Raw genomic sequence first — 27404 nt, 5'->3', positions numbered from 1 at the left:
CGTGCCCCGCGGCCGGAAGTCGCGCGCGGCGCAGGGAGACGTGGCGGCGGCGGCGGGGCCGGCAGCGCGTGAGCGCGGGGGGGGGGGGGGGCGGCCCGGTCCCGGTCCCGGTCCCGGTCCCGGTCGCGGTCCCGGTCGCGGTCCCGGGGTCTGCCCCGCGTGGGGAGGGGGGGCGTGAGCGGGTGTGCGCGCCCGCCCCGGGGGGGGTCCGGGCTTCGAGGTCCGGCCGCACCGGGGGTCCCGTCCGGGGCGGGGCGGGGGGCTCGGAGTCCTGTCCCGGAGGGGTCCCAGGCGGGGCGGGGGTTCGGGGGGGCCCTGCCCCGGGGTGGGGGTCACAGCCGGGCCCGGGTCCCAGCCGGGAGTGGGGGTCCTGCCCCGGGGTGGGGGTCCCAGCCAGGAGTGGGGGGCCCGGGGGTCCTGTCTCGGGGTGGGGGTCCCAGGCGGGATTGGGGGGCCCGGGGGTCCCGCCCTGGGGTAGGGGTCCCAGCCAGGAGTGGGGGGCCTGGGGGTCCCGTCTCAGGGTGGGGGTCCCAGCCGGGCCCGGGGGTCCCGCCCCGGGGTTCCTGGCGGGGGTGGCAGCGGTTCCCCCCGGCAGGATGATCACGGACGTGCAGCTCGCCATCTTCGCCAACATGCTGGGCGTGTCGCTCTTCCTCCTCGTCGTCCTCTACCACTACGTGGCCGTCAACAACCCCAAGAAGCAGGAGTGAGGCGACCCACCGTGAGGCACCGCGCCGGCACCACACCGGCACCGCGCCGGCACCGCTCACCCCTCTCCCTCCCGCAGGGCTGAGCTGCACCGCGCCATGGTGGCCGTGGGCGAGCAGGGCCCGGCCAAGCGCGGCCCCTCAGCCGACCGCCTGCAGCGTGGCAGTGCCCGCCGCGGTGCCGCGGTGAGGCGGGAGGCCGCGTTCCTTCCAAACTTACTTTAACAGAAACACAGTAATACAAGACGAAACCGTGTGGCGTAAAAATACCTCCCGCCCGCGCCGGGTCCCTCCACCGGTCCCGCGGGGAGGAGTGGGGCTGTCCCGGGGTGGGAGCCCGCCATCGCCGGGGAGCAGGCGGTGCGGTGAGCCGTGGTGAGCCACGTTGGGCAGCCCTAGCACCCCGGGTGGTGGTGGCGGCCGCAGCCGGGTGTAGGCACGGTGCTGGGCGAACTGGCGGCTGCGGCTGTGCCTGGAGCCTGGTGAGGAGGGGGGCGAGCGGTGCCACTGCCACCCGGGCTCTGCGCTGGTGCGGCTTTGGTCTGGGGGGAGCCCGCAGCGGCTGTTGGGGGTGCCCTGGCCCTGCCCCGCACGTGGGCGCAGACCGCGGTGTGGGCCGGCGAGTGGTGGGGCCGGTGCTGGTGGCTGCGGTCAGGCCTCAGCGCAGAAGAAGAGGAGCTGCCGGTAGGAGCTGAGCGAGGGGGGGCCTGTGGCCGGGCCCGGCGGGCGCTGCGGTGGGGGAGAGCGGGGTGGAGAGGGGCCGCGGGGGCCGGGGCGGAGGGGCCGGAGCCCCCTCCCCCGTGCCGCAGCCCCTGCCCAGGCCCTGCTGGCGCAGGGCAGAGCGGGGCTGGGGTCCCCCTGCCCACACCGTGGCCCCCCAACGCGGCGGAGCCATACCTGGGGGTGCAGGCCCTTGCCCCCACACAGGAGGAGTCCCTCGGCGCTCTGCTCCCCCCCGGGGGGCGCGGGGGCCTCCTGGCAGAGCCCTGCGGGGACAGAGAGCGGTGTCACCACCAGTGGGGCACGGCTGCCCTGTGGGGCCTGGCACAGGGCAGGCGGGTGCTCCCAGCAGGGTGTGGGGCAGCCAGGGCGTCCCCCGGTGTGCCAGCGCCAGCCCCAACACCTGAGGGGGGCTGGTGTCAGGGTCCCGGGCCCCCCCTCTGCCTGTTGCAGCATGTTGGGGGTCACCCAGCCAGGGGTGACGGTCCCCTCCTGTGCCGCAGCGAGCGGGGCCGGATGCAGGACGGGCGCTGCGGCCCCCAGCGAGGCCAGCTGGGGGGGGCAGACCCCAGCCCTGTGCCGGGCCCTGCCGGAGCGGGTACCGCAGCAGCCCCGGTGCCAGGGCCAGGCCGTGCCATACCTGGCGGAGGCCGTGAGGCCCGGGGCCTGCCCTGGCTGTGCTTCCCGGCCCGGCGGGCTGCGGTGCTGTTGGCGCGGAGCCCCGGCAGGCTCTGGCCAGTCTCTGCCCCCCTCCTCTGCACAGGGATCTGGCTGGGGCGCAGGGGGGGCCCCCCCGGGCTGCGGAGAACCACCGGCCGCTCCTGCGATGCCTGCCGGGAGCGGGGGGCTGCAGCCCCCCTCGGGGCCGGCGGATGCCGTGGGACGGAGGGTGCCTCTGCTCAGCCCCACCAGCAGCTCCAGCCCTGCTGCCCGGCGGGGGCTTTGCTCGGGGCTCCCGCCGCCCCGGCACAGATTCGGGGCTGGCCATGGGATGGCCCCACGGCGGGGCTGATGCCAGCACCTACCCGGGCTGCTCCGGGGATCTCCTGGCATCCAGCTTCTTCGGGAGCGCCTGCAGAGAGGGGAGAAGGGAGAAGAGGGTCGGTGCCTGGGATGGGTGTTTGTCCCTGGTCTTGCGGAAGCTCCCCACGGCTGCCGGGGGTCCTACAGAGCCGGACCCTTGCCCCCTGGGGTGTCTGCACAGCTCAGGAGAAACGCATGTGGGGCAGAAACTCCTGGTAGAGCCCCACAGATGGGCGGGGCGGTCTCAGCCCCACAGACGAGGGGTCTTGGAACTCTTTGGGAAGTCCCCCAGGCAACCGATGGGCCGTGCCCCACAGGCTGGGATGGTGCCAATGGCTCAGGAGCAGGGGGGGCGGTCTGACACCTCCCAGCACTGCCCGGGCATGGTGTGCCCCCCCAGCATTCCCCAGCCCCACATCCCCCGGGCCCAGCTGGCGGAGCCGTGGGGCAGCCCCCTCCCAGGGCTCAGGGACCACCGGATCGGGGGTGCGGGGGCCCTGCTGTCCCCCCAGGCTCCTCTCCCTGCCCCAGGCCCCGTCAGGGCTCAGCGGTACCTGTAGCAGTGCTGTGCCGTGGGCAGCCGCCGGCTCTCCCACACCGCGCTGGGCCTCCCGTGGTCCGTGGCTTGTGCCGGTGCTCGACGCTGCCCGGGTGCCCGCTGGCAGGGTCCCTGTGTGACAAACGAGACAGCGCTCAGCCCATGCCAGGGTCGCTCCGGGGTTGGTGAGGGGGGCCATGAGCCGCAGCGGTAGCACCAGCTGCCTGCCCTGGGTGCGCAGAGCCACCGCGGTGCATATCGGCACGGCCTGGCCAAGCCCTGAGTGCTGCTGCGGTGGGAAGTGCCGCAGCCGGTGCAGAGAGCCCTCCCTGAGTTGTGCCAGGGCTGGGCAGCCGCCTGCCCCGGTTGCGCCCCGGGCGGCTGCAGCAGCCTCGGTGCCTGGCAGGCCCTGCGCAGGCATGGCGGCACTGCTCTGCCCGCAGGCCCTGCGCAGGCAGGACGTGTCCCACGCTGCGAGTGCGCAGGAGGGGCCAGGGCCTGGCACGGCACACGACGGGGCAGACACACAGACACCTGGGCGATGGCGGTGCCGGCAGCACCACTGCGCTGCTGCAGCACTGGCAGGAAGAGCCAGGACACCAGCAGCCGCACCGGCCGGCGGTGGCCATTGGCCCCCGACGCCTCCCCACACCCACCCGTGGCACAGGCTGGGGTGTGCCTGGGGGCAGCAGCTCCCCCCCGCACTGGTAGCCGGCCAAGCCGGCACTGCCCCCACGGTGACACCGTTACCCGTGGCTGCAGCAGCCGCACGCTGAGCCCCCCGTCCCCCACGGGGCCCGGCCACGGCTGCGTTTCCTTTTGGCCAGGAGAGCCGGGACGAAGCTGCCCGCTGGCCTCGCCGGGGCTGGGGCCCCCACCGCAGCACGGGCACGAGGCACAGCCCCAAAGCCGAAGAGCAAGAGGAGCCGCTCTGGCAGCTGCCGAAGCGCTGGCAGGGAGGACCATGACAGGCACTCAACAGCTCAGCGTGGGGCCGGGGCCGCTGGTGGGAACCAGAGCTGGAGCCAGAAGTGGCAGCACCAGACACGCGGCTCAATTGCCGCAGGACAAGGCTGCGGCCGAGGACCGGGCTTTGCGCCCGTGCTGGCGCTCAGCAGCGGTGCGGGAGCCGGGCAGGCGCAGGCAGGGCTGCTAACGAGGACAGGCACGGCCGTGCGGCGCAGGACCGCAGCGCCCAGTCCCTGGCGGGGCGGCGTACTGGGACAGCCCTCAGGGCTCAATCCCGGTTCATGCTCCTGGCCCTGCCGGTGTGATGGGCTCTGAACCATCTGTGCCGGGCGGATTTGAGAGGCTGAGGGGCTCACAACTGCCTAGGCGCAGGGAAGGTGCCCGTGAGCACCCCTCAGGATGCGGCAAAGCCGGGCAGTTGCCTTGGGGTGGCGGAGAAGCCTGGAGGGAGCAGGCAGAGCTGGATGTCATTATTCACCCCGAGTCCAGCAGCGTTTCCAGCCGGGTCTCCCACAGAGTCCTTGTGGCAGCACTGGGAGAGCTGGGACGGGCCCAGCAGCTGGTGGGCTGCAGTGGGGGCAGCCGGGCACGAGGGGCTCTCCTCAAGGGGCAACGCCAGTGCCAGTATTTGGCATCTGACGCAACCAGCTGGGTGCCGGGCTGGGCTGTGCCCCCGGCGAGGCCACGGACGGCACCGTGCTGGGGAAGTAACCGATGCCACGAGGGCTGCCCTTCATCAGCGGGGCCGCGCAGGCTGCCAAAGCGGGGCGAGAGGAACCTCGGGCAGCTCGAGGGCAAATGCAGAGCCCTGCACGCGGAGAGAACAGCCCGGGGGCCGGCCGGGCAGCACCAACGTGGGGTCTGGCAGCACGCCGAGCACGAGCCCGCAGCACGTCTGGCCACGCTGACGGCATCTGACAGCACGAGCACTCGCATGCTACCTGGGATGCACGCTGCCTGGCCGAGCTGGCAGCGCGCAGGAGCTCATCCTGCGCCTACGGCAATTGCTCGGCAGCTGAGGAGAGGGACGGGGAAGGCGCAGCGCGCGGGCGAGGGTGCCACGCAAGCACGGGTGCCTGCGAGTTGCCAGCAGAGCTGAGGCGAGGGAGGATGTGCTGGGTTTGGCTGGGAAAGAGTTAATTTTCTCCATCGCAGCACTGCGTTAAACAGTTCAAACTGTCTTAATCTCAACCAGGAGTTTTCTCACTTTCACCCTTCCCCTTCTCTCCCCCATCCCACTGGCGGAGCGAGCGGCTGGGGAGGGCTGAGCTGCCGGCCGGGGTGAAACCACGACAGTGTCCCCTGGGGAATGGACACCACCCAAAACACCCGAGCAAGCCATAAACGACGGTGAACCCCCCAAGGCAAACCCTGCGAGCAGGCACAGGCAGGAGCCAGACTGCGGCAAAGTCTGTGCCGGGGCAGGCTGGCGGCAAGCAGAAGCACTCTCTCTGGGCAGTGGCTTTACGGGCGACAGCGGATGGTACCGGTGAGCAACAACTCTTAACCTCGGACTCATCACAACTGAAACGGCACAATTCGGTGACGAACTCCAGCCAGCAAAAGCCAGCGGCAGCCGAGGCTGCACAGATGAGAGGGTCACCAGGGTGTCCTGCAGAGACACCCCCCCTCCCTGGCACTCGTGAGGCCGCAGGCAGAGCACGGGTCGGGTCTGAGCTCCCTGGAGCTCGGCCGACATGGGCAGGCTGGAGCGGGAGCTGTGGAGAGGATTGAGGCTGGAGCATGGAGAGGAGAGCCCGATGGAGCAGCCCTCTGGGAAAGCGGCTCCTGCGGCAACACTGTGCAGGCACACGCTGTGCCCTCTCCTCCCGCGCTCACAGAGACCTGCCCTTCCCCTCCCCAGCTCCCTTTTCAGGTGCCGCGCTCCTCAGACACGGCAGCTTGAAGACAAGACCTGGCCCAGCGGCACCCACAGCTCCGCCGACCACCGGTGAGGGCTGCACCCCTGCAGCCGGCTGGGTGAACTCCGCACCGTGTCTGCGGGGACACCGGTCTGTGCTGCAGCCAGGGCTCGCCGGCTGGCACAGCAGAGAGAGAGCAGGGCAGGGAGCCTGCTCCTGGTAGCGGTGGCCAGCAGACAGCTCGGGCACGTGCCGTGCCAGAGGGCTGTGGCTGGAGCCCACCGGGAAAGGGCTCCCTTCCTGCGAGGCTCTGAGGAAGCAGCTGGGAGGGGGACGTGTCTCTGACGCCTGTCAGGGCCCCGGCCCGAGCAGCCGGTCTGGAACAGGACATCCTCTGTGTAAGCCGGCCATCACCAGGGGACAGCTGTCCCGCACGGCCACGGCAGGAGAGCAGCCTCCCCTCGCCCTCGGCCAGTCCTTACCCTGATGTCCCGCCGGTGGGGACACGCTCCTGCCCATTCCACCTGGGCAAAGATCTCAGCAGCGTGTGTGCAGGAAGGGGGAGGATGGGACACGACCGGAGCGCAGTGTCTTCATCCTGTGCCATCTAACCACTGCCTCGTCACGCCTGGCTGGGGGCAGCCGGGGCTGCAGGCAGGATCTCAGCATTCCCGTTTCCTTCCCAGCTGCCTGGGGCAGGAAGAGTCCGTGACAGCATCCCAGCACCACCCCGGGATGCGACAGCCGGCAGGATGGCAGCGGCGTGGGGCTCATAAGGCAAAGCCGCAGGGTCAAAGCATTCCTGGGCCACGTTTCCCTGCGCAGACACGGCAATGCCAGTGCTGCCGCGGCCTTCACACTCGGAGAGTGGCGGCACTGCCGGCAGCCAGAGCTGGGGGTGCCTGGGGTGCCAGCCAGACGGTGCGCGCAGAAGGGCAAGCTGCCAGATGATGCCAGGGCAGGGAAGGAAGAGCCCCGTCCCAGTCCCAAGAGCCAGGCAGCCGGGGCTCCGCCAGCACGAGGGCAGAGCACTCGTCCCACCAGGCACTCGGCTCTGCCGGTCACGGCTCCCCTTGCCGGAGGAAGCCGTGCAGACAGCACCCACCGGCGCGGCAGCCAGTGAGTGGAGAGCGCGGGCTAGGGAGACGGAATGACACTGATCTGCCCTATCGAGACAGGCTCTTCCCCTCCAGCCCCACAAGGTCTGTTCCTGCTCACGCGCCCGACTGTCACCGACTCCCTGGCAGCTGGGGATCGGGCCAGTGGGTTGCTCCGGGGTGGGCCAAGCATGCATGGCAGAAGGAACAGACGTTACAACGTGCCCATGAGAACACAAGCCTTTTATTTCCTCCCCACCATGTTCTCATGGCAGATGAGAAACAGTCACTACAAAGTTCTGGAAAGCAAACACGGAGGACGAAGCAACGCGAGAAACACAAGCGGAGCACGAGAAAGAAGCCGACAGTCGGAAACGCAGCGATCTCTCCCAAGAGCAGCACCAGTACACAGAGCCTTGACACAACGACAGCTTCAGAGTCACACCCAGAGTCACACAGGCAGCCCCCTCCGCCCCGAAAGCGGACCCTTGCTCACACACCTCCCATCTTTGGGCACTGGGATACTCCAGAGCACGGTGCTCACTGGGGCCAGGAGCCCCACAGCAGACTGGGGCTCCCAGTCCAGCCCCGTTTCCGTAACCGGGGGCCTGCGGGACCAGCCCACAGAGTAGCACGGGGCACCTGGGCTTCCCCCACCATCGGCCAGCCGGCTACAGCACCGAACACCCGAAGGGCCCGGAGCAGCACTGCCTGCCCTGCCACGGCCTGGTGGCGAGGAAGCCAGCGCAGGAGGCACAGCGAGCACCTTGCCTTGTTTTGGCAGCCCCCGCTGCCAGAGCGCGGTGCAGCCGCAGGGCGCACCGGGTGCTGGCGGCAGGGCAGTAAGCTGGGGCCTTTCTCCCAGCCGTGCAGGTGCCTTGGCGGCCCGGTGCTGCGAGTCAGCCCCCACCGGACAGGACTCACCGCATGTTCAAAGCCCGCAGTGACTGATTACAGCTCTGCCAGCCTGCCTCGCCATGACCAGAGTCATGTGCCACGATCGACTGCTGCTCAGCAGGTGCCTGGGAAGGGAAAAGGCACTTTGGTGTATCCCCGCAGGCCTCGGGAATGCTTTGGGAGCGGCTGAGGCAAGTTGAGCGGAGGTTTTCTGTGCTGGCCTCTCCAGAGGCCCCTCGGCCCAGCACTGGCACCTGCCCCGGCAGCACGGGCAGGGCCGTCTCCCCCGGCAGCCCGCAGCGGACAGAGTCCCTCTAATCTCGGTGCGACAGAAGCAGTGGGCAGCTTCTGCCCAGCCAGGGGCTGCAGAGCCGTTGGGCAGGAGCTCTGCTGGGCCCCCTCGGTTCCCTGCAGAAGCCGGGCTGGAGAAGCCACGGGTCTTGCCGTGCGGTGTCTGTCCTGGCCCAGCCAGGGCCGCTCCGCTCGGGACGGAGCGCGGAGCTGAGCATGGCATCCAGGACCCTTCCAAGGGACGGGGCGGCGGTTCACACGCACTTCTTCCACGCAAAACCACTTTTATTACGTCAAAGCACACGGTTACGCTGGCACAGAGCTCTCCTCAGGGCTGCGGCTTCGCACAGCAGCTCGACAGGTACTGGATCAAGCGCACGAGAGGTCCCCAGCCCAGCTTACCTCTGCCCGGTGCCGGGGCTCTGGCGCTGCCTTTCTGAGGGCTCTGGCTCGCAGCGGCCGGACCCGAGGGCCTGCTGCAGCTGAAGTTGAAGCTGGGGGAGGCTTTGATCTGCGGCGAGTCCTGCTGGCTGCTGCCGCTCCCGCTGGTGCCGTTGCTGAAGCTCCTCGTGCGGGACAAGGCGTTATCGGAGGCCGAGGTTGGGAGCCCGCTGGAAGGGGATGGGAAACAGGAGGCTCAGCCCAGCTCTGTGGGGAGGGCCCCCTCTGCGTGCCCCCCATCCTTCCCAGCCGGCTCTGCGCCACTCCTGCCAAGCGAGTTCACCGTCTCCAGCCCACGCTCCGAGCGTTAGGCTGCTGCTGCTGCAGAGACACCGTCTCCATCAGAGCCCCGGACCCTTCCCCAGTGGCGGGCAAGCAGCTGGGGACAGGAACATCGCATGGGGCTGGCCCTGAGCAGCAGCAGATCCCAGTACCCCCAGTACGTCGCTGTCCCCACAGCCTCGGGGCAGCAGCACTGTTTCAGAGTTCCCACTCCCTTGCCCCCAGTCCCAAATCCATCCCAGTCCAGCGCCGGACTGAGCTGGGGAGAGAGAGGAGGCAGAAGAGACACCGGTTCTCTCTGCAGGCAGATAATCGCATCCCAGGTTACTGGGGCAGGTGAATCCCAAACAGCTTCACCCTGCACGGCTGCGTGCCCCTCGTGCCTGCCGACGATTCGGAGCTGAGGGATACCTACGCCTGCAGTTCACAAAGCAAACTCCGCAGGGACAAGCACGGGCCCCGAGGAGGCAGGAAAGCAAGCAAATAAACCTTGGCTTCGTTAGCTGCAGGGTAACTCACTTGGAGTACATTTATCATCTCTAATTGGCGTTATCCTGCAGCTCCTGAACACTCAACCCGGCAGGCCCTTACGTGGAGCTCCTGGGAGGGGTCCTGGCACCTCCTCTCCTCCGCGGGCCCCCGCCTGCGCCCTTCATGCCGCGCACGTGCTTCAGCATCCAGGCTCGCAGGTTGCTGAGGCAGCTGTGCTCCGACAGGACGATCCGTGGCCAGGGATTGCACTCTGCCATGTCCAGTGCTGCCACGGCCAAGGCTCTCCCGACCTGCCGGGGCAAGAGGCAACTGGTGAGAAAGGCTTCGAGAAAGCGCAGCAGCCCCCTGGGACTTGAGGCAGGCAAACAAAGAAAGAAAAGAAAACCCAACCCCAAATCCCGACAACTCCCCAGAGCTTGTTTCACCTCCGTTACAGGCTCCAGTCGAGCTCCCCGGCGGGAGGAGTGTTCCTGTAGCAGTTTTCTCTGGGTGCACGGCACACGTGCAGGGCCAGGGCGAGTCAGGCGTGCAGGGCCACAGGGACCCCCCGCCTCTTGCTGGACGAGCAAGGCAGCCCCACACTCAGTGGGGAGGGACAGGGGACCCCGTGCGCCAGCGGTGGAGTGAGGCGCACAGGGACAACCCCGGGCTGCTCCGGAGGCCGAGGGTGGAAGCCTCCCGTCCAGCCAGCGGGCAAAGCGTTTTGGGGCTGGGGTTAGCGGTGGGGGCAGGCACAGACGGCCCTGTGAACCGGGACGGGGTGGGACGTACCAACAGGTTACGGCACTGCCACTGAGAACACCCCGTCCCCCCCACAGCTCTCCTACCCGCACCACGGACTGGTGCAGGAGTTTTCACGGGGACACGCAAGCGCAGAAGCAGGAGAGAACGTGAGAGCAGCAGCCACCCCACTGCTGGGGATCCCCTTACCTGCTCAAACAGCTCCACGGTGTATTTGGAGGGGAAGGCGGGAGGGGGCGGCGGGCTGGCCCGCCCGTTGTCGTGGCAGGCCACGGGGATGCTGTTCACCGAGCGCCCCGTGTTGTAGTTGCACTCCAGTGTGTAGCTGTGAAGCACAAGGAAGCCCACGTTACCCAACGGATCCACACCTGCCCCAGCACAGCAGCACTACTGCTGCCTCTTGGAATTCAGAGCTGGGGTCACCCCGCCTGGGAACCGCCAGCATCCCCCCAAAGCCTCGGGAAGGGAGGGTCCGGGGGGAGTCTGGAGAGAAGACGCGGCTCCTGCCATCGAGCCACAGCTCTCGCTGCGATTCGCTTCACGTACGCTGCATTTTCTCATCTGCTGAGGCAGGAATAAAGGTGGGGGGAAAAGAAGCAGCTGGCCATCAGGTGGAAGCCAGAGGACAGGAGAGGCACCGGTGACACTGGACCCAAGGAACCGGACGCTGAAATCAATGCCAAAGAAAGGACCGGCCGTGGGGGAGCTGGAGAGCAGGAGCGGCCAGTGATTGCTGAGCAGCAAGATCCCAAAGCGCCAGAGTAGCCACCTCTTATCTTAAATCAACAGTCAAGGCACCCACAGCTGCTAGGGACACCCCAACTGCTTTTCAGGGTGAAGCAACCACCAGAAGATGTTTTCTGGTTATCCTAAAAGGGTCTGCAGTCATCCCTGGTGAGTTCATGCTAAGGACAGGGCAAGAAGTTCACAAAGGGCACGAGAGAATGGATGGCATGTCCTTCCCTGGGAGCAAAGCCTCACACTGTAATGATTTTCTGGCAATGAGACACCGGACCACTGACGCGGCACAGACTGCAGGACTTCAGGGAGAGGGCAAGAGAGCCGCAGAGCCATCTTGTCTCTCTACTTCCAGGGGAAAACCCGTAGAGAAGTTGCTGGGACGGAGCTGTGGGTGCGACACCGAAGGTCTGCGTGGAGGTGCAGCCCGATGTGGTGCCGGCAGAGCCGGGAGTGTGCAGGGGGCAGGAGATCAGCGGTGGAGGAGGGGAGGGCTCGAACGCGCTGTAGAGCCAATGCGCGGAGCCGAGGCATTCGCAGGAACACATATGGCAAAGATGTGTATCCCGATAGTTTGCAAACTGAGAGCAGGAGCGTGGGTAACGAGCAAGGGGAACTGGGAACTCTCACTGCGGAAACTTGCTAGCACTGGCAAAGCCGAAGCTTTGTGGGAAGACCAGTGCGAGGGAGGTGTGAAATGGCCCAGCTGCAGGGACACCCCGCTGGGGGAAGGCCTGCCGCACAGCCTGCTGACGGGAGAAACTCGCCTTCATCTGCCACGATGTGCCGACGCTGTCCTGGCACCCACGAGGCTAACCACCACGGCACCGACCACCGCCACACACCCGCCAGCAGCGTGAGGCCGACTGAACACAGCTCAGGGGGCTCCAGAAGGCAGAGGGGATCACCCACTCTCCAGCCACCGGTTCCCAAGCTATCACCGTGGGGCCGGGGGCCCTTCCCCGTCTGCCCCCCAGCTGAGGAGGGGCTGAAGAAGGGGCCCCAGATCACCCCTCCCCAGAGACAGAGGGTCCTGCTCCGCGCCCCGGCAGCTCGGCGCTGGCACTTTGCAGACAGAGCAGGGCAGGGAGCGGGGACTGACAGCCTGACGGACCAACAGCCTTCCCCGGCTGCCTGGGCAAGGTGCCACGCAGGGAGCGAGGCAGGAGCTCAGCTCAGCGGGGCAGAGCAGGGCTGAGCCTCGTTAAACCGAAATGGTGAAAGATCGGTGCCCCGGAGCCGCGATACTGCGGTGACGTCAACCTTGCCCATTAACGACAACGATGACCTATTTTCTTTAAGAACTGCCAAGTCCTGAACACAGACCCGGTTGGACTCTGTCAGGACAGCTAAAGACAAACTAACCTCGGGCTGACGTCGCCAGCTGTCTGAGAACCACCAGTCTCCCCCGGCTGGGAGCTGGAAAGCAGAAAGCACACACCAACCTCCCGAGGAACTCGCCGCATGCTTCCAGTGCCGCAGCGCAGTCAAGAAGTGCTGTAGAGCAGTCAAGAGGTGCCTTGTCTCCTCACCAACTCAACGGGACCCCTCTAAGGAGCAGCCCTGCCTGTGGGGCTCTTCTAACACGGGGATTGGGGAGCGTTGAGGGTGGGCGCTGCGGGACCTCATTTTTGCAACCGAAGAAGAACCAGTTGGGGGTGCGCAGGTTGGGGCAGCTTTGGCTGCGGTGACCACGCGCCGGTGGAGCTCAGTAGCCTGAGAGAAAGGAATGAGGCAAAAAGCCAGATCGCAGCCCTGGACTTCGGGAGAGCAGATTTCACCTGTTCAGGGATAGGCTTGGAAGATTCCCCAGGGACGGGGCCCTGGCGAGCAGAGGGGCCCAGGAGAGCCGATTCATTTTGGGGCTCACCTCCTCCAACTCCAGAACAGTCCACCCAGATATGTGGGAATTGAAGCAAAGGCAGCAGGAAGCCTGCATGGATGAACACGGAGCTCCCAACTGGACTCGGATAAAAAAAGGAATAATTCAAGAGGTGAAAGAAGGGAGAGGTGATGTTGGGAGGGACACAGAGATGCTGTCTGAATGGGCAGGGATGGGGCTGGGAAAGCCAAAGCCCACCCAGAGCTGAATCTGTTGAGGGACGAGAAGGACTACAAGAAGGCTTCTAGAGGTGGAGCAGAAGGAAGACCAGGCAGAACATGAGCCGGCCACTGAATGGAGTGGGGGCCGAGGTACTCCTTGCCCTCTTCACCTCGGTTGTCACTGCTGAGCTCTGTGTTCAGCGATCCCCGGCCCCCGAGACCAGAGGAAAGCCTGGAGCAAGGGAGACATCCCTGCGGCGGAGGAGGAGCAGCTCAGGGAGCATCTGCACAGCCTGAACACGCACGGGGCCGTGGGACCTGGCAGGACACCCTCACAAGCACTGAGGGAGCCAGCCAATGTCCCGGCAAGGCTGCTGCCGATTATCTCTGAGAGGTCCTGGCAACCAGGGAGGGTCCCAAGGACGGGGAGAAAGCAAATGTTGCCCTGACTTCGGAGCCAGAGACCCACGGGCCAGTCAGCCTCACCTCGATCCCCGGGAAGGTGGTGGAGAAAATAATCCTGAGACCCAGGAAGGACAGAAGGTGTCTAGGAGCGATCAGCAGATTTATGAAGGAGAAATCACGCATAATCACCCCGGCAGCCTTCGACGATGTAATGGCCAGCTCTGAGGCCGAGGGAGAGCCATGGGTGATGGCTTATGGCTTTGGACACCGTCTCCCACCCCACAATCGCAGGCGAGCAGACAAAGGACAGGTGATGCCAGGGGACAGGGAGGTGGCCTGAACGCTGGCTGACACGCCAGGCTGCGAGCATGGCACAGAGCCTGGCTGGAGCCCCGGCACCGGCGGCGTGTCCCGGGTCAGCACCGGCTGTCAGGCTGCTGAGCCCCTCCACCGGTGCCTGAGATGCCAAGGCAGTGCGTGCCCCCAGTGAGGGGGGGGAGGATGCAGAGCTGGGGGGTGATGCTCCAGGGGGTTGCGCTGCCGTAGGAGGGATTCCCCAGGCCGGAGGAGGGGGCAGGCAGGGACCTCCCCACACTCCTGCAGGGAATGGCAAAGTCCTGCCCCGGGGAGGAATAACCCCGCAGCCGCACAGCCCGGGGCCGGACTGGGGCAAGCAGCTCCGCAGAGATGGACCTGGGGGTCCTGGTGGGCACTGAGTTTTGTAAACTGACCCCAAGGATGCTAAGTGGGGTCTCCCCTTCTTCCAGTTTCTCCGTTTGCTGTCTTACTCTGTGCTTTATTCCAAGCTTTCAGCTTTCTCCACCCTCAGCGTTCTCAAGGTGGGAAAAAACCCTAATGGCTTTTAAGATACATGATGAATACCTGCACACGGCTCCTGGTTACTCTGTGGATCTCTGCCACACAATGCGATGGGTGCTAGAAATTCACCTGTGCTCAGCAGTGATAAGAAATAAAAAGATTTCTGGAGGGCGTTGGGGAATAACGTCCCGATATGGGTGTACGGGTGCTGGATAGGCCACCCAGGGGTGGTGCACAGCTGGATCACAGATAAGAAGCGTGTTAGCTGGGGATGTGATAATGAACGTCAGCCTTGTCTGTAGTGATGGTGAAATAGTGGAGTTCACGATCCCAAGGCGGGGAGAGCAGCAGGGCTCAGACCCTGGGCCCCAGAAGAGCGATTTCAGCTAATTCAGGGCAGCAGTAAGGGGAATCCCGTGGGAGACAGCTCTGAAGGACAAAGGAGCTTAGGAAAGGTGGTGGGTTTTTCAGCACAGCATCCTCCGATCGCAGGAACGGCCCATCCTGGTACTCGGGGAGATGGACAGACATAGCAGGAGATCAGCTGGCTGATACGGAACTCGTGATGGAGCTCCACTACAGAAAGCTGCGGGTGGGGTGGGAGAATCGCTCTGCCTGGAGATGGGGCTCCAGGAGGAAAAACCACCAGAAATGGAGAATAATCAAGTCGGGGATCTCCTGGGAAACACGACCTGTGTGAGCCCTCAGGCCCCAAGGGTGCCGAGGGGCTGCCCAGGTCCTTGTGGGGCTCCTCTCGGTCATCTCCAGAAGGTGACGGGGAGTGGGGAGGGTCCCTGACAGGTGGAGAAAGGCAAATATTGCATCTGTTGTCAAAAAAGACCATCCAGGGACCGAGAGGCCGGGCAGCCTCACCTCGGTCCCTGAGAAATCACCGAGTGGGCCCTCCCGGAGCACGTTTCTGGAGGCGGGAAGGAGAAGAGGGTGACCAGGAGCTGCGAGCCGGGATCGCTTCCATCTGTCTGACTGCTCAGAGACGATTCAGCTTGCTAATCACACAGAAGCCCGCCAGTCTCCCTCCCCATCTATCCGACATGCCCACACAGTACCGCACGGCACGGGCACTGAGAGCACTCCTGACACCGGCAGAACGCCCGCCACGTTTTGGGATGTCGCTGTTGGATTAACATCGGGCTGTTCCCTGCCAGCCACAGCAAACAGGCACAGAGCATTGTACACCAGCAACCTGAGCCTAAAAACCCTCATGTATTTGTTATAGCAGGGTTGGTTTTAGCTGGATCGGCAACACTCCCTGATCCACCCCGTGGCCAGGCACAGAGAAGCAGCAGAGCGTACAGTAAGTGACGAGGAAATGGGGGAAAGAATGGAGCTGAGGGAGCCACTATCTCTGCTGGCAGCCTGGTCCTACCCCAGCCTAAGCTTGAAACTGCACCTGCAGAGAGCAGCTCTTCCCAGGAGAAGGGGTGCAGGGGTGCCTGCGGGAAGTCCAGGCCTGGTAGGAAGCCTGGCGCTACTTCCACGTTCCCTCAAACGACAGATTCCCAGGGAACGCGGCATCTACTAAAGAAGCATTACACACTTCTCTTCTTGTACTCTTCCCTCAGCATCTGCGACCAGCTGCCACCGGGGCCAGACAGGCTGCTGGTCTGGTTACTTCAGCCATTTTTATGTTCCCAGCAACCACAACAGAAACAGGCCAAAAATATCCCATCTGTTGTCGGAGAGAGGCACGTGGCTGCTACGGGTCACACAAATATCCTCAACTCCCAGAATCATGGATTGGTTGAGGCTGGAGTCTTGCACGGCGATCTCGCGTGCAAAGCCTGGGGGAGCTGAGCCCATTACAACTAAGCAGATTTTAATTACAGCTCAATACAAACATAAACATCTGGGAAAGACAAGAATTCCTTCTGGAAAGCTGTGCACAAGCAGCTCTACAACAGCGAGGACAAGAAGCCAGAGCAGCTGCAGGAGGGATGTGAAGGGACAGGAGGTACAAGAGGAAAAGGAGCCAGACTGTGAAGCAGGACAACGCCTGTGGCTCAGGAATGTGGCAGCACCCGGCACAGCCGGGTCCCGGCCTCTGCCTGCACTGAGTGCCTAACACTCTTCTCGGCCAGTCCCAACCCCACCGGAGAGCCGTGCAGGACACAGCTGCCCCACAGAAGTGGTTTCAACTTTCCTTAACATCCTGGGTTCAGCAAGACCCCCCCGCTTCCAAGACGGAGGAGAGCTGGGCCAGATCAGCTGGCACGGAGATCCAGCAAGCGAGCGGAGGTTTGCCTACCTGTGGATGATCCCCAGGGCTTTGTAGATGGCCACGCGCCCGCTGCCCTCCTTCGACTGCCCGTCCCGCTTGTCTTTGGCGTACATGTTCTTCTCCGAGAAGTTACAGCCCGTGAAGTCAAAGTGAGGCGAGTTCAAGGAGATGAGTTTGGGGAATAGCATGTTCTCCACCTGCGACGCACAGAGAGGAACACGTGTGACTTTGGGGAGAGCCCTTGGCTGTTCGTCCTGCTCCAGCACTACCAGTGCCAAGCTCTGGGATGCACCGAGGCTGGGCCCACTCTGCCCAACTCCAGCTTCTCACACGCTCCAGCCCTGCCCGGGGGACGCTGCCCACCCCTGCCTGCCCCCTGCCCACCTCCAGCAGGGAGAGGCAGCAGCTGGGCTCTCCTCACAGCTCGTCCGAGGCGGAGAGGAGGGAGCCCAGCGGCACAGCTCTTCCCCACCCTCCCATCCCTTAGGAGAAGGAGGGGCAGCTCTTCCGTCCTGCCCACGCCAGCTCCCAGGGGGAGAGCTGAGACCTGCTGCAGCTGCCCCGGTCACAGGCCTGGGAGGAGAGAGGAGGGGAGAGCAAACCCCACCGAGCACCACGGAAGGCAGGGAGGGCAGCCAGCCCATCGCCCTCTCCTCGGGCACCAGCCCTGTCCCGACAGGGACCTCCCACCCCCTCTCCCAGCAGTGGGAGGGACCCTGGGGAGGGGGCAGAGCGGCGAGAGGGTCCCAGCCTGCTCCAGCACCTCTGTACTCCTAACCCCTGCCCTCACCTGATCGTTTTCGTCAGTGAAACTGTTGCCGTACATGAAGCAGCCGCGCTTGGAGGCATGCCCGTGGAGATCGACGTAGTAGGCCAGTCCACTGTCCTGGGGCAGGATGGTTTCGGGGAGAGGTGCTGACGGAGGCCTCCTGGCTTCCTCCTCACAGTGCTCCGCGGCGTGGCTCGAAGGGAGGATCCAGACAGCTCGGCCCTTGCTGCCCAGCTCGGCGGCAGGCGCTCCCGTGAGCCGGGGTTCCTGAGAAGGGCTGATGTACGTGCTGGCACGCCAGGTGCTGGATGAATTGCGGAGGTTATTGGCTTTCTCCAGTTCTGACAGGGCTGCCTCCGGGGACGGGGCGCTGCTGCGGACGGAATGGTTGGAAGATTTTGTGCTTAGCGAGCTGGTGCTGAGTGGGGAGACGTACGTCCTCCAGTCAGGAGAGCCCGGCAGGACGCGGCTGTGAACGTGGTGGTAGAGGAGGACAGCTTTGGCCCCGTACACTGCAGGGTGCAGCTCGGCGTCGGGGTTGAGATACTGGCGGTTCAGGTTTACCCCACGGGAGTCAGTTCTGTGGAGAGAGCAGAGGAGACATGAGGTCCTTTGCACAGCGCCATCCACTCTGCAGAGGCAGACCTGACCTTACCTCGTAGCGGCCGAGGCTTTGGGCCCTACCCTGGACTACCACTGGCTAAACCATCCCCTCGCGGGCATGGACTCTGCCCCAACACAGGCGAGAACCTCTCTCCTGGGGTGGCACTTGCCTCAGCGAGACAGAGCCCCGAGTGATCTCCCTCCCTCCTCCCTGATGCTGGCACAGCTCCGACACGCCAGGGAGGGCAAGGACAGGGCTGTGTCTGAGCTCCTCAAAGGCGCAGGGCAGCGCTGCTCACCGGAACTAGAAAGCCCTGATCCGGGAGGTGACCTACACAGGCAACAGCAGCCCTGAGCCCTCGCTGGAGATCTCGGGGGGTAGCAGGGAGAGGCTGCTGCAGCCTGCAGGCCTCAGTTCGTTCTTCTGCTGACGCAGGATCTTGGGTCTGTTCTTCACAGCCATCGCGAAACACACAGCAGGTTCCAAACCAGGCGACCAGCCCAGCTTGGACCCCGATGAAGCTGCAGCTGCAGCCTGTGCTCACTCACCGATAGTGGCCTCGCACCACCCCGTCGGGGTTCAGCATGGGAATGAGCTTAAAGACGAACATCCGCCGCAGCATCTGGGCACGGGGGTCCTCCTCCCGCAGGATGAAATCCAGGAAGCCGTTGAAGACGAAGCTGGAGGGTGTTTCTCCCGGGTGGACTCTGCTGCTCAGGAAGAATACCTGGGGGCACACAGACAGGGGTGACGGGCAGGTTCCTGCCTGCCCCGAGAGCCTGCGATGGCGTAGCTGAGGGGCTGAACGCTTCCCTGGGGCTCCCCTCCTGCTCTGCGGCCAGGGACCGTGCTGCCCGAGGCAGAGCTAAGGCCTTTACGTGCAGCAGACAACTAGGTACCGAGTGCAGCAACACAACAGTTTTCGGTGGCTTCTTTGCCCAGCGCCTCTCCTAGGTCCTGCTTGGAATAAGGCTGCTTATCCCTGCCTAGGACTGAAGGGCCAGAAGCCCCGCAGCCTGCTACCACGAGAAACCAGAGCACGGGCGGCAGAGAAGAGGAGCAGTGAAGCACCCCAGGGAAAAGCTCCGAGCGACCCCGCTGAGCGGGGAATGAGCCCGACTGCAACGAGGACATAAAGCACCTCCTGAAGAGCCCTTCTCTTGGTGGGAGCTTCTCAGCAAGAGACGCACCTGCAGCCTCCCAGCTGCCCATCCCAGCTCTGTGCAGCCGCAGGGGGAGCTCCCTGCCTGTCCCTGTCCCCATCCCCAGCAGGCAGGGCTCACCTACCGCAGAAGGGGCTGACACCCCAAATACAGCACTTCCATCTGTTTCTTTGCAGCTTAATGGAGCCACAGCATTAAAAGGAGGACAGAAAAAAACTCCTAGGAAACGAGATGCTAATTTTTGCCCTAAGGAACAGGCGTGCGGTGCTACCAGAGGGCATTTCATGGTGCTGAGATGATGTGGATGCACTGGGGCTCCTGACAGGCTACTGGTTCCCATGCCTCAACGTGGGATTTCACAGACTCTCTACTCCCCACACTCCAGCCCTCCAGGACACAACACCTTTCAAGTCAGAGACACGAGGGTGACAGCAAGGCCCCGACACACGGACCGTCGCATAGTCTGCTGGCTGCGCTCGCCATTGCCGACGCAGCCCCAAAGCTGGTGCAGCAGCTCACCCTCTTCCCTGCGAAGCGGCGCGGCCGTGGAGTGGTCGTGTCTGGGAAGAGCTTGTCCAGCCGGGGCTCCCGCTTCTCCAGCATGCCGTGGCACGAGGTGACGGTGAGCAGGTCCACTCGCAGCTTGTCCAGGGAGTGGCAGAGCAGCTCCCGGTGGTAATAGACAGAGTCGAGGGGGCTGCAGAGTGAGGAGAGATGCTCAGCCAGCCTGTCCTGTTCAGCTGGCAATGCACGGGTCAGAGCCTCCCGCTCCAGGGAAGAAAGCAGCTTGGCTGGGGCAGCTGCCATCCTGGCTGAGCGTGCTGCTGGGCCGGGGACCAACGGACAGGGCACCGAGCCGCACCCCAGGCAGCTGCTGGAGATGCCCTTAAGGAGCGAAGTGGGCTCCCAGCTGGGCAGGGGACGCTCTCCACACTTACAGTGCTCTAGCCGCTTGTCCGGGACCGCGTCCCTGCTCGCTCTGCTCCCTGGGATTTCAACAGCTCCAGCCTGACCAGAACTGCCAAACCTTCTCCTGCTGCCTGCAGGCACCCACAGCTGAGCTGGTTGCTGTTGGGTCCCCTCGGAGTCCGCCAGGAACTTGAGTGCTCCTGAGTAGCGGCTCCTTCGGAGGAAAGAGCGGTGGCCCAGGCCCTGGGGTGACGCTGCCTGGCCCCCCTGGCTGTGGGGAGTGGTGGGTGAGCAGCTCCTGCACAGCCAGACCTGGCAGAGGTGCCTACGGCCGTCAGGCAGCCAGGTCATCCCCCCACGGCAGCACGAGAGTCAGGCGGGGAAATAAACCCGACTGGCAAGAGGGGCTGGCCTCCTCCGAGGGCGTCAGCCGGGCTGCGCAGGGGAGGCAGCAGCCCCCATCCTTCGGGAGCCCACCGTGGCCAAAGCAGGACCCTACAGCAGCGAAGCGTGCACAGGATCACCGATGGCCCGGGCACCAGCCAGCCCGCCGAGTGCTGCCGCAGGACCAGCCTCCAGCCTCGGACTCGGGGTTCAGAGGGGAGCGCGACCCACCGGCGCAGCGCAGAGATGCCCCTCGTCCGGTGGCCCCACCCTGGCCCCCGGCAGCTCCCGCTGCGCCGAGGGAGCCCTCCCGCGGAAGGGTTTGGTCGGGACCACCCAGCCCTGCCGCGATCCCGAGGGGCTCAGGGGCCTTGCGTCACTAGGTGAGTTTGACCCACAGAGACTACGATATCGCTGTCAGACCCTTGCTGACTGACTGCCAGGTTTCAAAATTGTTATAATTCTCCATCGCATGACAATTTAAGAACAAACCACTTTCAAAAATCCATTACTCAACGCTTTGTCTAGGAAAAGGTATTTATGATCCCAGCCCCACGGCACAGAAAGTCTCTAGGGTCAGGGGGGCTGCAGGACAGAGTTACTGCAGGGACACCTGAAGACTGACCCTGTCTTCTTCTTCCTCCTCCTCCTCCTCCCCCCCCTCAGCTGGCCGTTAAGTTCTCCTCTGAATTCCGAGAAGAAACTCTTGAGATCAGAGGAGCTTCCCAGCACGATCCACAAAGAACCCGGCACTAAGGCTGGCTCTCGGCAGCAAGATCTCCCTCTGTGACAGCAGTCATAGAGGAAGGGAGCAGTGGGAGAGAGATGCCTGGACCTTTCCGCAGCCAGGAGGGGGAAAGCAAACAAAGGTCTTGGCCTCTGAGACCCCCCCTCTCCTTAAACCAAGGGCTGCGGTTCTGTTACAGCCCCTCCTCAGCCTCTTCCGCCTGAACCTGCCCTTGGGAATGCCAGGGGGATCCAGCCCGAAGCAATAAAGAACCCTCTGGAAGCCCCCTGGAAGCACATGCTCAGGAGCTCGGGGGGAGCTGCTGCAGCTGCTCATGCAGAGCCGGGGCCCGGAGGAGCAAGTGCCAGGCAGCTACCGGGGGGGAGTGGGGGGCACAGAGACTCATCCTCTGCCCTCCGCCCTGCTGCAGCCAGAGCTGGACAACCCCGCGCTTCCACAGGGAGGGTAAAGCCAAGCGGGCGAGGGCCGGGAACGGGGGGTGCGCACCTGCTGGGAGACATGTGCCTGCACTCCTGGAAGCGGCCGTCCAGCTGCGCCAACATCTCCTGGCACTCCGTGTAGGAGAAGGGGTAGCAGAAGGCAAAGTAGGTGGTGGCACCGCGGTGCTCCAGGAAGCGGTGCACGAAGGACAGCACAAACTGCGTCTCCACCATCTGGGACGGACACAAAGCAGAGGCTGAGCGGAGGCACGGCCCCAGGAGCAGCCGGCCGAGGACATGCAGAGCCACCTCCTGGGCACAGGCCAGGCAGCCACAGCCACCGCAAACCCCTGCGGTTCTCCTCCTGCACCGCCGCACCGGTTCCCTCATGCATCAGGTGGTGCCTGCAGCCGTTCGCCCTTCTCTAACCGCATAAGAATCAAAGCTGCGCTCCTAGCAGATCCCAGCCTGCTTCACTCGGAGCCCTGAAACACCAGGCTGTTTCCTACAAAGCCCTTGGCTCCCTGCTCGCCCCACCACCCGGCGCTTGGGTCCCCAGAGGGTCGCCGAAGCCTTGCCATGTGCCTGGCTCTGGGGCAGAGCTCTCTGGGAAACCCAGAAGGTGCCTTCTGGTCCTTGTGCCCACCTGCCAGCAGTCAGAGACTGAACAGTAACTACTCTATTTCGGCACGCTTTGCAAAGTTAATGAGCGCTGCAAAGCTCAGCTGTATGTCGTGTTTCTCCCTGGTGCTGGCATGGGCTGAATCGAGTGTTGTCTTGTCCTGAGCCAGGGGATGGAAGATTCTCTCTGGCCCCTGTTCGGCGGGGTGGAATGGGGGCATGGTGGGGGTGTCACTGCGTCCCCACAGCAGCACGCATGGAGCAAGGACAACCCAGAACACCCGCAAGTGACTCTCCCCCAGGCAGCTCCTACCAGACCGAAGACAGAAACACCAAGACCAGCAAACTCCTGTTCGAGGCCCAAACAGCTTAACGGGGCTGCGAGAGTCAACCTGCTGCTGCGGCTGTTCCTGCTGTCTTCGGTTCCCTGGGCTCTCACACCCCGCTGCCCTGCGGCCCGCACCGCTCCCCTTGCAGGGGCATCAGCACTTTCCCATTGCACGGCTCACCCTGAAGAGCCGTTTATCGGCCACTTTGACAACTGACGAACGGGAAGGGAAGCCCCAGGTGTGCTTCAAGAGCAGTTGCACAGTTGCCCTGTCATACAACAGGGAAATCGCCCAGCGAGAGCCTGCGCCCCAGCCCGAGCGGCCAGCAGAGGAGAGAGCTGCTGGGTCCCCCTCTCCCGAGTGCTCGGCCCTGGGAAGGGGCTTTGTCGTTAACCCCCCACCCTCTCCCTCGGGGCTGCCAAAGTACAAGCCAGCCGCTCACCCACCCTGCCCTGCCATGGAAGGCCGGAGGTCGCCCTGGTGCAGGAGTGAAGGGTGTTTGTGTCCCCAGAACTGCCTCCCACCCTGAACACAGGGTCCTCTCCCTGCCTGTTACTGCACGTCAGCCAAGGGCCCCCCCCAGCCCCGGCACAAGCCCCCAGCCCTGGCACCCATACCTCGAAGCTGGGCCGCTCGCGGATGCGCTCCCAGCGGGGCCGCACGGGCAGGGTCCGCACAAAGGGGGACATGCCCTGGGAGTACAGCCGGCTCTGCTTGTTCATGTTGAGGATGTGTAGCTTGATCAGCTTCCCCGGAGCCCCCCCTCGCACGCTGAAGTAGAACCAGGACCTGCGGAGGGAGAGCAGCGCCGGGTCAGGCCCTGCCCTGGGGCCCCTGAGCCCACCGGTCCCCCCTCCCAGGCCCCCCCGACCTCGCCAGCCACCCGCCCGGCCCCGTGGGCGCCTGTCAGATCCCCGGGGGGGCACAGACCCCATGAGCCCCCCGCTCCCGGGCCATCCCTGACCCCCAGCTACCCCCCAGCCCCACTCCACAGCCCCCCACACCCTACCAGCCGCCCCCCCCGGGACCCCCAGCCCCGCCAGCCGCCCCTTCCCGGCCCCCCCCCCGGCCTCCTCAGCCCCCCGTCTCCCGCGGCTGCCCCGTCCCCGCCGTGCCGTTACCTGTTGCCGTTCTCATACTCGGTCTGGGCGCAGTCGGGCCGCGTCCAGACGTTGAACTCGTAGTCGGCGGCGGGGAGGGCGGCGCCCCAGGCCGCCGGGCCGCCCCCCCCCTCGGGCGGCTCCACCTGCTCCACGTGCGCCAGGTTGCCCGAGTCGAAGCGGGAGCTGAAGAGCAGCCCCCCGCAGCGGATCTCCATGGCTGCCGGGCCGCCGCGGCCCGCTCATCTCACCGCCCCGCTCCGCTCCGCTCCGCCGCACGGCCCGGCCCGGCCCGCCGCGCCGCCGGGCAACAGCAACGCGCGCGCCCATTGGCCCGCCGCTCCCTAGCAACGCACCCGCCCGTTGGACAGCGCCCCGGCAACGGGCCGCGGCCACGCCAGTGCCCCGCCCCCTGCTGGCCACGCCCCCCAGGCACGGGCCGCCCGCGCGGGTACCTGTCCGCGCACGTGCCCACGGGACGTAAGGGCACGGGCACGCGCACGCGCGGACACGGGTGTAGCACGAGGCCTGCGTGCGCGCGCATCCACGCACGGACACACCTACACACACGTGTACACACATGACACGTGCACGGACCTATACACACGTGTACACACACGACATGTGCACACACCTATGTACACACGACACGTGCACACACCTATATACACGTGTACATGCACACAACACGTGCGCACAGACCTATACACACGTGTACACACATGACACGTGCACAGACCTATACACACGTGTACACACATGACACGTGCACAGACCTATACACATGACATGTGCACGCACCTATGTACACACGACACGTGCACACACCTATATACACGTGTACATGCACACAACACGTGCGCACACACCTATACACACGTGTACACACATGACACGTGCACAGACCTATACACACGCGTACACACACACACGTGTGCACATCTCTACACACGTGTACATGCACACGAGACGTGCGCACACACCTATACAGACGTGTACATGCACACGAGACGTGCGCACACACCTATACACACATGTACACACGACACGTGCACACACCTATACACACATGTACACACAACACGTGCACACACCTATATACACGTGTACACACGACACGTGTGCACATCTATACACACGTGTACACACACACGACATGTGCACACACCTATATACACGTGTACACACACGACACACGTGCACACACCTATACACACACCCCCATATACACGTATACACGCACATGACACATGCGCACACACCTATACACACATGTACACACACGACACGTGCACACACCTATATACACGTGTACACACACGACACGTGCACACACACGACACGTGCACACACCTATACACACATGTACACACACAACACGTGCACACACCTATACACACACCCCCATATACACGTATACACGCACGACACATGCGCACACACCTATATGCACATGTACACACACGACATGTGCACACACCTATATACACGTGTACACACGACACATGTGCACACACCTATATACACGTGTACACACACGACACGTGCACACACCTATACACACACACGCACACCCATATACACGTATACACGCACATGACACATGCGCACACACCTATATGCACATGTACACACACGACATGTGCACACACCTATATACACGTGTACACACACATGTGCACACACCTATATACACGTGTACACACGACACATGTGCACACACCTATATACATGTGTACACACACGACACGAGCACACCTATATACACATGTACACACATGACACGAGCACACACCTATACACACACACGCACACCCATATACACGTATACACGCACATGACACATGCGCACACACCTATACACACATGTACACACACGACACGTGCACACACCTATATACACGTGTACACACACGACACGTGCACACACACGACACGTGCACACACCTATACACACATGTACACACACAACACGTGCACACACCTATACACACACCCCCATATACACGTATACACGCACATGACACATGCGCACACACCTATATGCACATGTACACACACATGTGCACACCTATATACACGTGTACACACACGACACATGTACACACACGACACGTGCACACACCTATACACACACACGCACACCCATATCCACGTATACACGCACGACACATGCGCACACACCTATATGCACATGTACACACACATGCGCACACACCTATATACACGTGTACACACACGACACATGTGCACACACCTATACACACACACGCACACCCATATACACGTATACACGCACATGACACATGCGCACACACCTATATGCACATGTACACACAGGACACGTGCACACACCTATATACACACACGTACACACATATGACACCTGTGCACACCTATATACACACGCATACACGCACACAACACACGTGTGCGCACACCTATATACCTACGCGTACACAACACGTGCACACACCTACATACACACGTGTACATGACACACGTGTGCACACACCTATATGCACACACATATGCGCACATGACATGTGTGCACACCTATATACACGTACAGGCACGCGTGTGCACACCTATATACACACATGTACACAGCACACGCATGCACACACCTACATACACACACATACACGACATACATGCACACACACCTATATCCATAAGCGTACACACACGACACATGCACACACCTATATACACACGTGTACATGCACACAACACATCTGCATGCACACTTATGTACGCCTGTATGTAAGAAGACATGCATATGCACACACACACATCTATATATACACAGGTACAGGCGCGGACACACATATATGCACATGCATACACACACGCATGCATGTCCATATATACACATGTACATGCACATACAGGTATACGCACACGTGTGTACATAAGCACATACACACATGCTCACAGATGTGCACATCCATATATATGTGTACACACACACAGATGTATATGCACACGTGTGTACATAAACACGTGTGTACGCACACACGGTCACACACTTGTGCATATCTATAGATATATGCACGTGTGTACATAAGCATGTGCATGCACATACACGCTCACGTGTGCACATCCATATATAGGCATGTACATGCACACAGATGTATATCCACACATGTGCACATAAGCATGTGCATGCACACGCACATATGCACGCCCATATATACGTGTACACACATGCACATATGCATACATGTGTACATAAATGTGTGTATGCACACACAGGCTCACACACGTGTGCACATCTATATATACATGTGTACATGCACACACACGTATATGCACATGTGTGCACCTAAGCACATAAATACACATACACACACGCTCACACGTGTGCGCATCCATATATACACATGTACACACACATGCACGTGTGTACATAAGCACATGTATGCACACACACGGTCACACATACACGTGTACACCCCCCATACGTACACGTGTTCATAAGCACATGTATGCACACACATGTGCATGTCCCTATGCACACGTGTACATGCACCTATATGCACATATATTCATAAGCATGTGTAGGCGCACACATGCATGCACATCCGCATGCACACGTGCATGCACACATGCACCCCCATTATCCATATATACACGTCTACATGCACACGCATATATGCACACGTGTACATAAACATGTACATACACACATGCACATCCATATATACACACGTACATGCACACACATGTATATGCACGTGTACATAAGCACGTGTATGCACACACACGGTCACACATACATGTGTACATGCACACACCCCTATATGCACACGTGTGTTCATAAGCACATGTATGCACACGCACGCACGTCCCTATGCACACGTGTACACGCACTTATACGCACACATGTTCATAAGCATGTGTAGGCACACACATGCATGCATGTCCCTATGCACATGTGCATGCCCACACGCACCCCCATTATCCATATATACACGTGTACATGCACACACATGTATATGCACATGTGTGCACATAAGCATGTAAATACACACACGCTCACATGTGTGCA

General features: G+C 62.9%; 2 protein-coding genes across 2 annotated transcripts; one reads left to right on the top strand and one right to left on the bottom strand.

The window, feature by feature from the left end:
- Nucleotides 1-35: 35 nt before the first annotated feature.
- OST4 (oligosaccharyltransferase complex subunit 4, non-catalytic) lies at nt 36-889 on the top strand. Its single transcript, XM_059835365.1, has 2 exons — nt 36-68; nt 596-889. Exon 2 carries the CDS (start codon nt 597-599, stop codon nt 708-710), a length of 114 nt encoding a protein of 37 aa, XP_059691348.1. The 5' UTR covers nt 36-68; nt 596; the 3' UTR covers nt 711-889.
- A 7493-nt stretch (nt 890-8382) lies between these two features.
- On the bottom strand, nt 8383-23568 carry AGBL5 (AGBL carboxypeptidase 5). The gene is made up of 11 exons (XM_059835359.1): nt 23372-23568; nt 22868-23039; nt 21368-21534; nt 19360-19537; nt 18226-18404; nt 17534-17653; nt 17095-17476; nt 16332-16501; nt 10250-10385; nt 9419-9609; nt 8383-8715 (listed from the first exon to the last, which is right to left on the bottom strand). Exons 1-11 carry the CDS (start codon nt 23566-23568, stop codon nt 8433-8435), a joined length of 2175 nt encoding a protein of 724 aa, XP_059691342.1. The 3' UTR covers nt 8383-8432.
- Nucleotides 23569-27404: the final 3836 nt, after the last annotated feature.

This window comes from Gavia stellata, chromosome 2 (genome assembly GCF_030936135.1).
Source record: "Gavia stellata isolate bGavSte3 chromosome 2, bGavSte3.hap2, whole genome shotgun sequence".
Lineage (NCBI taxonomy): Eukaryota > Metazoa > Chordata > Aves > Gaviiformes > Gaviidae > Gavia > Gavia stellata.
The sequence above is the reverse complement of the archived record's forward strand: the minus strand, read 5'-3'. Positions and strand labels throughout refer to the sequence as shown.

What these genes read in the sequence shown, in the direction of transcription:
- OST4 (XM_059835365.1), top strand. Translation starts at nt 597, where the DNA reads ATGATCACGGACGTGCAGCTCGCCATCTTCGCCAACATGCTGGGCGTG.
- AGBL5 (XM_059835359.1), bottom strand. Translation starts at nt 23,568, where the DNA reads ATGGAGATCCGCTGCGGGGGGCTGCTCTTCAGCTCCCGCTTCGACTCG. An exon ending in GCCGCTTCGCAGGGAAGAGG is followed by an intron (nt 18,405 to 19,359) that starts GTGAGCTGCTGC and finishes GTGTGCCCCCAG; the next exon opens with GTATTCTTCCTGAGCAGCAG. An exon ending in TCACTGACGAAAACGATCAG is followed by an intron (nt 16,502 to 17,094) that starts GTGAGGGCAGGG and finishes TGTGCGTCGCAG; the next exon opens with GTGGAGAACATGCTATTCCC.